This window comes from Gopherus evgoodei, chromosome 6 (genome assembly GCF_007399415.2).
Source record: "Gopherus evgoodei ecotype Sinaloan lineage chromosome 6, rGopEvg1_v1.p, whole genome shotgun sequence".
NCBI classification, from domain to species: Eukaryota; Metazoa; Chordata; order Testudines; family Testudinidae; genus Gopherus; species Gopherus evgoodei.
In genome coordinates this window covers 136,431,745-136,441,713 of record NC_044327.1, presented here as the reverse complement: position 1 = coordinate 136,441,713, position 9,969 = coordinate 136,431,745, and the positions used below count along the sequence as shown (strand labels likewise).

The 9,969-nt window shown below is 58.0% G+C and overlaps 1 protein-coding gene across 1 annotated transcript; it reads right to left on the bottom strand.

The window, feature by feature from the left end:
* Positions 1 to 761: 761 nt before the first annotated feature.
* FAM221B (family with sequence similarity 221 member B) lies at positions 762 to 7,960 on the bottom strand. Its single transcript, XM_030568000.1, has 5 exons — positions 7,534 to 7,960; positions 6,096 to 6,239; positions 5,803 to 5,909; positions 3,686 to 3,887; positions 762 to 970 (listed from the first exon to the last, which is right to left on the bottom strand). The coding sequence occupies exons 1-5, from the start codon at positions 7,958 to 7,960 to the stop codon at positions 762 to 764; spliced, it is 1,089 nt and encodes a 362-aa protein (XP_030423860.1).
* Positions 7,961 to 9,969: the final 2,009 nt, after the last annotated feature.

Here is a 9,969-nt window from a genome sequence, read left to right as displayed (position 1 = left end):
TGCTCTCTCAGCCAGGTGGACGATGCTTCAGCCTGAAGGTCTCTGGGCTGAGCTCAGGGCTGCCCAGGGGGCTCCAGGTGCCGGACAAACCCTGCTCTGGCTGGAACAGGCTGCCGGGCGCCGCTGCAGACCCCGGCTGGGGGCGTCAGTCCCTGCGGAGGAGACTCGTCTCGCCCAGGGGCTCAGACTCCGAGGTGGTGGGGCTGTGGGGCTGGGGGAGGGAAAGGTGGCCCAGCCCCCGGGATCCTCCAAGGAACTGTCTAACCGCCGGGGTGTAGCCCCCATCCTGTGGCTCCATGACAGAGGGGACAGAGCCCGAGGTCTGAGGGGTCAGGAGCAGCTCTCCGGAGCTGGCTGCCAGAGTGGGGGAGTTGGGCTCCGGGACACCTGACGCCTGTACAGACTTCGCTTGCCCATTCCGGCCCCTTTGCTGCTGGACGGCGTGAACAGGCCGATCCCTGCTGGGCGCGTCGCTTCTGTGCCACTGGGTGGGAGCCATAGTGAGTGGTGGGGCTCAGCGTGGGGGGGCCACGGCGCGTCCCCGTGTGCAAAGTGCAGCCCAGGGCCTAGTGCCGGAGGGGTCTGTGCCGGGGAATGGTGTGGCGGGGGGGCAGACATGCCAGTCACTCTGTTCCAGGACAGGCGTGTCCCTGGGCTATGCTGGGGGTGACAGCACTGCCATGGGGTGGGGCAGGGTGGTTCTCCCCAGGGTGACAAGCCCTGATGCTTGAGATGACTGAGCGTCTGGGGCCAGGGCTGGGCTAGGGGCTGCCCTGGCCCAGGCCCTCCGTGCTGCCATGGGAGCGAGGGGGGCAGAGGCCAGGCATGTGCACCCCCGCACTGCGCGTACCATAGGGCCGGCCCCCCTTTCGCCGCGTCTCGGCCGTCTCGAAGAAGGTCTCGTGCTCCTCCCAGCGCCGGTCGCAGGCCGCACACAGGAAGTTGGATTCGAAGCTGACGCACCAACAGCCTGTGCAGGGGAGGGCAGGGGTCAGCCTGGCGGGGATTCGGGGCCCCTGGGTCTTTGCCAGAGCACCCAATGATCCCCAGCATCCTCCCTCCCCCTCCCCATAGCACCGGCAGCCTCCGGCCAGAGCACACTGTCATAAACAGATAGCTAAGGGTTAATGTCTCTTTCACCTGAAGCACCTGACCAGAGAACCAATCAGGAAACCGGATTTTTTCAACTTTGGGTGGAGGGAATTGTGTGTCTGAGTCTTCTGTCTGTCTGCCTGCTGTCTCTGAGCTTTGGAGAAGTAGTTCTGTTTTCTAATCTTCTGTTTCTAAGTGTAAGGACAAAGAGATCAGATAGTAAGTTATATGGTTTCTTTTCTTTGGTATTTGCATGAATATAAGTGCTGGAGTGCTTTGATTTGTATTTTTGTTGTTTTTCCATTTCTCGGCGGTGGGCCAACTCTTCTTCTGCTTGTTTCCTTCGGTAGGCCACCTCTTCTTCTTCTAGTTTTCTTTTGTGTGCTGCCTCTTTGGCCGCCTGTTCTCTTTGGAAGGCTGCCAGTTTGATGCTTTCTTCCTTTTCTTTCAGCTCCATCTCTTTTTGTTTTATTTCTAGTTCCTGTTTGTGTTTTTCCATCTCTCGCCTGTGTTCAGCTTCTTTGAAGTGCTCTTCAGCCTCCATTTTTGTCTTGGTAGACATGGTTCCTGTTTTCTTGTGTTGGGGTGCCCTCCGGTGTTTCTCTTCTGAACTGCAGGCTCTGTTGCCTCCTGAAGTCTGCCTAGCAACAGTGCCTTTAGCTAATCTTCAATGTTAAGTAAACCTGAAAAACCACTTTATTTGCATGCATATAAGTGCTGGTACTTGCCTCCTAATGGGAGGGCTATTGCATGACAAAAGACCCTCAACAGTCTCTTAATGGCTTCTCGCTTAACATGCAAACCACAAACTGCTAGAGAGAGCAGAAAAAAAAATTCTCTCTGGTTCCCTTTTAAAACCAAACTGTTTCTCTCTGCTAAAAAGCCCTTAGCAGAGAAAAGAAAAATATAATATTCCTACTGGCTTCTGGATTCTGTCTAGATCCCACCACTGCTACACCATATCATAACCTTAGTCCCAGATTTGGACCTTAGCGTCCAAAATATGGGGGTTAGCATGAAATCCTCCAAGCTTAGTTACCAGCTTGGACCTGGTACTTGCTGCCACCACCCAAAAAATTAGAGTGTTTTGGGGCACTCTGGTCCCCCTGAAAAACCTTCCCTGGGGACCCCAAGGCCCAAATCCCTTGAGTCTCACAACAAAGGGAAATAAACCTTTTCCCTTCCCCCCTCCAGGTGCTCCTGGAGAGATACACAGACACAAGCTCTGTGAATCCAAACAGAGGGACTTGCCCTCTCCGTTTCCAATCCTGGAACAAAAGCACTTTCCTCTTCACCCAGAGGAAATGCAAAATAAGGCTAGCAATCCAACACACAGATCTCCCCTTGATTTCTTCCTCCCACCAATTCCCTGGTGAGTACAGACTTAATTTCCCTGAAGTAAAGAAAACTCCAACAGGTCTTAAAAGAAAGCTTTATATAAAAAAGAAAGAAAAATACATACAAATGTTCTCTCTGTATTAAGATGATATAACACAGGGTTGATTGCTTAAAAGAATATTGAATAAACAGCCTTATTCAAAAAGAATACAAATCAAAGCACTCCAGCACTTATATTCATGCAAATACCAAAGAAAAGAAACCATATAACTTACTATCTGATCTCTTTGTCCTTACACTTAGAAACAGAAGATTAGAAAACAGAACTACTTCTCCAAAGCTCAGAGACAGCAGGCAGACAGACAGAAGACTCAGACACACAATTCCCTCCACCCAAAGTTGAAAAAATCCGGTTTCCTGATTGGTCCTCTGGTCAGGTGTTTCAGGTGAAAGAGACATTAACCCTTAGCTATCTGTTTATGACACACACCCAGCCACAGGCACCAGGGAGATGCTTTCTGTGCCAGGGGTTGGCACACTCAGAAATGCCCAGGGGATATGCAGTGCCAGTAGAGTGACCAGACAACAAATGTAAAAAATTGGGATAGGAGTTGAGGGATAATAGGAGCCTATACAAGAAAAAGACCCCAAAATCAGGACTCTCCCTATAAAATCGGGACATCTGGTCACCCTAAGTGCCAGCCACCCACAGTCAGGGCCGGCTCCAGGCACCAGCCGACCAAGTACATGCTTGGGGTGGCACCTTGGGGAGGGCAGCGCTCGGGGATTTGGTTTTTTTATTTTGGTTCGACAGGGTGGTGCTCGGGGGGGCAGGGATTTGGGCAGCACAGTGCTCGGGGGGGGCGGGGACTTGGCTAGCACAGCACAGTGCTTGGGGGGTGGGGGGCTTCAGCAACATGGCACTCAGGGGGGGTTCCGGCGGCACTCGCGGAGGGGATGTTACGGCAGGGCGGCGCCCTTTTTTTTGCTTGAGGCGGCAAAAAAGTTAGAGCCTGCTCTGCCCACAGTGACAATCCAGAGACACACAGAGACAGTGACAGCTCATGTGTGTACACACACGCAGTAACAGCCCACATGCACACACAGTGACAGCTCATGTGCGTACACACACACATACACAGTGACAACCCACAGACACAAACACACACTGTGACAGCCCACGTGCACACACCCCCATGCAGGCATGCACACTCTCTCCCCCACCACTGCACCCCCTGCCCGTAGCTGCACCCACCTGCGGCCCGACAGGTGCGGCTGGCGCTGGGCGCATGCTCCTCGTGGCTGTGTTTGCAGCGGCACGTGGCCCGCCAGGTGGAGGGGTCGAAGCCAACTCTCTTCCTCAGCCAGAACTCGCCCACGTCCTCAGGCCGGGAGGGGATGAAGATGAAGCTCTGGCACTTGCAGCTGGGCACGGTGCAGGGCACCCGCGCACGCGTCTCTGCAGAGCATGGGCCCGTCACCCCTTGGGCCGCACACACTGAGCCCTCCCCACCCCAAGAATGGCTGCTCAGGGACTGGCGGAGGGGGGCTGTGACGTTATGAGTGTGATATAATATCTCATCGAAAGGTGACAGGGCCAGAAAGAGTTAATTACCTAACAGACTGACCTGAGCCAGGACCCAGCTTTAGAGACTGGTTGGGAAGATCTGTAAATGAGCAGAGCTTTGAAATGCAAGTCTGCATTGGGAGAGGTAGAAGGGGAGGTGTCTGCTCAAGTCTTGGGATGTAACAAACAAGTCTTATCTATTGCTATGGCTTTGATTTAAAGATCAAACAAGGAATATTAACATTTAAGAAGATACTTGAGTGAAATAGTGTTATTGTCTATGTGTCTCTTTCAAGGTTGTGGTAACCTGTGTCTGAACTGTTTAATGGATAAATTACCCTGTGCTAATTCCCAGGATGTTTGGAAGGAGAATTAAGCCTGTTGTTTTCTCAGGCCACAAGGCTGCAGGAAATGTATAAGAACCTGGGACACGATCCTGCTTCATCTCAGATCTGCTTTGGGTTTCAAGAGGGGGAAACCTTAAGCCACAAGGATTGAGATCCCCAGTCATTGACTGGAGCCACCCCGAATATGGACATTGGACTGTAACCTCTGGACTATTTCTGAAAGGACTTTTGGCAACTACAAACTCACTTCTGTTGTGTATCTGAACCTCAAGAATTGAATTCAAGTCTGTCTGTATATTGATCTTTTAACCAACACTCTCTCTCTTTTCTTTTTTAATAAATTTTAGCTCAGTTAATAAGAATTGGCTGTAGCATGTATTTTGGGTAAAATCTAAGTTATAATTGGACCTGGGTGTGTGGCTGATCCTTTGGATTGGAAGAACCTTTTCTTTTATATGATGAAGTAAGATTTTCAGGAATCATCATCGTATCTGACATGTGTGTCTGGACGAAGGCCTGAGGCTGGGCACTTTAAGGGAACTGCATGGTTTGGACTTCTGAGTAACCAGAGAGGTACTGCAGAAGCTGTTCTGTGCTGGTTGGTAAATCTAAGTACTGGAATATCCACCAGCTTCTGGGGTTTGTCTGCCTCGTTTTGTTTGCAGTTCACCCTAATTGAGTGATTTCAGCTGGCTCCCATGGGGAGCACTGCCCCATAGAGCCCCCCAGGTGGGGAGTAGGGCACAGGCTCTGAGCTGGCAGTCTGGTGTAGGAAGGGGGACAATCTCTTCATGGCTTGGCTGTCCCTGGGGTCCCCTCTGCCCCAGAGAAAGCCCAGCCTTTGAACATGGCCAGGCTGCTGCTAAAGAGACCTGCCGGCTCTGTGCAGGGCCCCACCCCAGCACCCCTGCGCACAGCCCAGGCCCAGCAGAGGAGCAGCCAAGCTCAGAGGCAGCAGGAGGGGACTGGAGCTGGGTGAGCAATGGGGGACCCCTGCGCTGGCCCTGGCGGATGGGCACACAGGCTCCATGGGACAGAGTGGGGCTGACCCATCGCTGCCAGCCTTGAGTGCATGGGGCTGGCGGGCAGCAGGGCCAAGGGGGGAACTGGTGCCTGGAGAGCTCGCACACTACCCCCAGACCCTGCCAACCCTGCCCCATGGCACCCAGGCACCCAGACCCCCAATACAGGCCTGGTGCCCCCCACGGCCCCGCCAGCCCTTCCCCATGGCACCTGGGCAGCCTAGACCCCCGACACAGGCCTGGTGCCCCCCCCAGGCCCCGCCAGCCCTTCCCCACGGCACCCGGGCACCCAGACCCCCGACACAGGCCTGGTGCCCTCCCCCTCAGGCCCCTCCAACCCTGCTCCACGGTACCCGGGCACCCCATACTCAGTAACATAGGCTTGGTGCCCTGCCAACTGTGCCCCACGGTGCCCAGGCACCCCGAACCTACCGACATAGACCTGGTGCTCCCGTAGGAGGTGCCCGCAGAAGCACTTGGAGAGGTCCCCCACGCAGAAGCAGTCCCACAGGTACTCAGGGCAGCGCCAGCCAATGTAGAGACCTGCGGGTGGAAGGGGTCAGCCCTGCCCAGGATCCCCCAGCCCCTGCTCTGGTGCTCCCCAACAGCCCCTGGGCTCCTGAGTGACGTGCTGCTCCCCCTCAGTCCCAGGCCAGGCTCCCTGGCCTCTCCTGAGCCCCCCAGCCCCAGCCAGCAGAGGGGTCTCGTGCCCCCCGCCCAGGGCCCTACCTGTCTGCATGGCCTGGAGGGCTGCCTCCCTCTCCAGGTGGAACAGCTCCTGCACCTCTGGGCCAAACCGCTCCCGGTGCATGGCCTTGGCCACAGCCACCAGCTCGGCCCTCCTGGCCGGGACGACGGGCCGCACGGAGTAGCCTGGGCAGAGATGGGCAGGGTGAGTGGGCAGGGGCAGCCTCCCCGGCGGACCCTGCAGCTCCAGGGGCCCTCCCCGACCCATGGGACTGGCTCCCCGGCCCCTGGCTCTGGTGGGGAACAGCCCTCACTCCGGGCAGCACAGCCGGCAGCCGGCCCTCCCTGGCGCTGTGCCTGGACCGCAGAGGGGCTGGCTCCGTGTCCCCTGGCCTGGGGCTCCCAGAGAGTCCGTAGGGGCCACGCTCAGCACCGCTTGGGTCTTTACACGCTTGTCACATGCAGCCCAGCCAGTGCCCCTCAGTCCTGACCCACGGCCCCCGCTCGCCCAGCCCTGGGCTCCCCTACCCCACAGCTCTGCCAGTGCCCCTCAGTCCTGACCCACGGCCCCCGCTCGCCCAGCCCTGGGCTCCCCTACCCCACAGCTCTGCCGCTGCCCTTCAATCCCAACCCACAGCCCCCTGCTAGCATAGCCCTGGGTTCCCCCCCAGCTCTGCCGCTGCCCCTCCGTCCTGACCCACGGCCCCCGCTCGCCCAGCCCTGTGCTCCCCCTCCCCACAGCTCTGCCGCTGCCCCTCAGTCCTGACCCGTGGCCCCCGCTCGCCCAGCCCTGTGCTCCCCCTCCCCACAGCTCTGCCGCTGCCCCTCAGTCCTGACCTGCGGCCCCCGCTCGCCCAGCCCTGTGCTCCCCCACCCCACAGCTCTGCCAGTGCCCCTCAGTCCCAACCCACAGCCCCCTGCTAGCATAGCCCTGGGTTCCCCCCCAGCTCTGCCGCTGCCCCTCGGTCCTGACCCACGGCCCCCGCTCGCCCAGCCCTGTGCTCCCCCTCCCCACAGCTCTGCCGGTGCTTCTCAGTCCTGACCCACGGCCCCCGCTCACCCATCCTTAGGCTTCCCAAACACAGCCCTTCTGGTGCCCCTCAGTCCCGATGCACAGCCCCTGCTACCCAAGCGATGGGCTCGCGCTGCTCCTGGACCCCTCAATCCCCATTCATAGTCTTGGGTGCTGGGGCACATTTGCACCCTCTTCTCCTGGCCCTTCCCTTCCCCCTGGCCTTTACCTGGCGGGGAGGGGAGGCGAGAGCCTGGCTGGGACTGGGGCTCGGGGTCAGGGTGGGAGATCGGCTGGCTCAGAGCCGGGAGGTCGCGCTGGTGCTGGACGCAGCTTCGCAGCCCTGGATCCCGAGGCCTCAGCTCACCCCATCGAGCCCCCGCCCCAGCAGAGGGGAGATGGGCCCCGTGGCACTGCCAGCCCCAGCACCAGATCTGGGTCACTCCCAGGGGTGGGGGGGTGACGTACCCACAGCCGCTTTCTTGGCTGCTTTCTTCTTTGCACCCCCCTGAGGCTTGTGCTTCGTCTGGGTGTGGCTGTCGGTAACTTCCACCTCCTCCTTGTCCTCCTGCTCATCGGCCCCCACCCCAGCCCCAGCCGGCGGCTCGGCCAGCGAGCAGGACGGGCCCGAGGGCTCCTCGGCCGGAGGGGGGGACAGGCCTGAGGGCTCCTTGGCCAGAGTGGGGGACGGGCCCGAGGGCTCCTCGGCCGGAGGGGGGGATGAGCCCGAGGGCTCCTCAGCTGGCAGGGGGGACAGGCCCGAGGGCTCCTTGTTCAGAGGGGGGGATGAGCCCGAGGGCTCCTCGGCCAGAGGGGGGGACAGGCCTGAGGACTCCTGGCCTGGCTGGGAGGACGAGCCCCCCATGCCCTCCATGCTGGACTCCTCGCCCTCCATGGCTGTTTCTGCCCAGACAAACAGGCTGAGCGGAGCCTGGGGCCTGGGGCCAGCTGTTGTTGGATGCTAGGTAACGGCTGTTGTGTGTTGCTAGGTAACTGCGGTGGCCATGGTGACTCTGGGAGCAGCCCAGGGATGGGCCGGGGAGAGAACAGGGCTGGTCTGGTCTGGGTGATGCCCCCTGGCTGGCACAGCTCTGATAGCCCCAGGGGGGACAGGGCTGCGGGGCCACAGGGGCAGCACCCCAGTTCCCTGCAGGGATGTGGGGCCATAGTGGTGGTTTCATGATCGCCTGGTGGGAATCAGATACCAGAGTGACGGGTGCAGGAGACTGACAGGTGGGGGAGGCAAGTGTGGGGTTGGAGGGGCCGGAGGTTACTGGGGAGCAGCGTGACGTGTTAATTAGGAGGGGCAGTGTGGAGTAGTGGTTAGAGCAGGGGGCTGGGGCCAGGATTCCTGGGTTCTGTTCCCAGGCTCTGTCTAGGTTACACAGGGATGCTAATCGACCGGACAGGGGGGCTTGGTGCCCCAGCAGAGCACTACAGCACAACAACAGGAAGTGGGTCCATCTCCATAGCAACAGGACAATGGGAAGGAGGATCAGGAAGGGTTAGGGTAGTGCTTAGGTCCACGTACTTAGGTCGATGCAGTGTTAGTGTTGTTTATGTAACCCTTCTGCCAGGTGGAGCCGGCAGCAAACAGTATCTAGGGGTCCCTTTCCATCGATCCAACACAGAACCGGCTCGAGCCCCCACTCAGTGACCTGGGACAATTACACCCACCCCTGGACGCCTCTGAGAGGCCAAACTTCCCCTCGCAAGCACAGGGTCCGAGTGTAGAAAAGATACTTGTAATAAAAGGAGGGAAGTAATGGCATTAATTTGGGAAACCGCCACACACAGGGATCATAAACCTAAACCACGAGCAAAAGACCCACCCCACGTAAGTCAGGCAGTGCCCTTTTCCCCTCGGGGTCTTAACTCCAGCAACCCAAAAGTCCCTTTAATGTGCCTGGCCCGGCCCTTCTCTGCACCCCACTCGCTGTCACTGTCACTGGTCAGTGCAGACCCAGAGTTCAGAGGTGCAGCTGCAGAGTTCACCTCCCCCTGAGTGGGGTAAGGCGGCACCTTACTCGCTCCGCTGCTCGGGCACTCGATGCCACCCCTCTCCACCAGCCATCCTACTGGCCTCTTGTAGCACCTTTCCACTGCACCCGCTGCTCCGTCACCAGCTGACGGTCAGTTACCTTCTGCTGGCACCTGCCTCTCTGCTGGTGGGTGAAGACATGGCCCCATCTCAAGTGATGTCCTACCACTGCTGGTTCCAGCTCTGACTGGGCATTTAACTTAACAAAGAGGCTCCTAATGAAGCCTGTTTAGCTCCGTTCTTTGAATAGTGGAGAGAACAGGTTAAACCAGACCAGGGAGGACCCTTGAGTGAGTACAGCCTCCTGCCCAGGGATCCCTACCCCCACCCATCTTATTTTCTCAGGCCACTGACATTCAAGCCCCTGACTTAATAAGGTTGGTAGCAGAGGATGGTTGATGGCTGTATTTTAAAGAAGTCTTAGGGCTTGGCTACACTGGAGAGTTGCAGCGCTGGAGAGGGGGTTACAGCGCTGCAACTCAGGATGTGGCCACACTTGCAAAGCACAGCCAGCACTGCAACTCCCTGGTTGCAGCGCTGGCTATACACCTGGTCTGCCTCGGGTGTAGCGATTCCAGCTCTGGTGATCCAGCGCTGGTCATCAGGTGTGGACACCAACAGCGCTTTTATTGGCCTCCGGGATATAAGGAGGTATCCCAGCATACCTTTTCAGCCACTCTGGTAATCGTTTCACACTCCACAGCCCTGGGCTCGGCTGACCCCCCCTTTAAATGCCCCGGGAATTTTAAAAATCCCCTTCCTGTTTGCTCAGCCAGGTGTGGAGTGCAATCAATCATTCAATCAATCAGTGACCATGCCTCCATGCCCCAAATGAGCCCCAGCATGGAACAGTTCCGAGCTGC

Coding starts and splice junctions, on each gene's coding strand:
- FAM221B (XM_030568000.1), bottom strand. CDS start 7,960: ATGGAGGGCGAGGAGTCCAGCATGGAGGGCATGGGGGGCTCGTCCTCC. Junction 5,910..6,095: donor CCTCCAGGCCATGCAGACAG/GTAGGGCCCTGG, acceptor TTCCACCCGCAG/GTCTCTACATTGGCTGGCGC. Junction 971..3,685: donor CCGCACCTGTCGGGCCGCAG/GTGGGTGCAGCT, acceptor TCCCCTGCACAG/GCTGTTGGTGCGTCAGCTTC.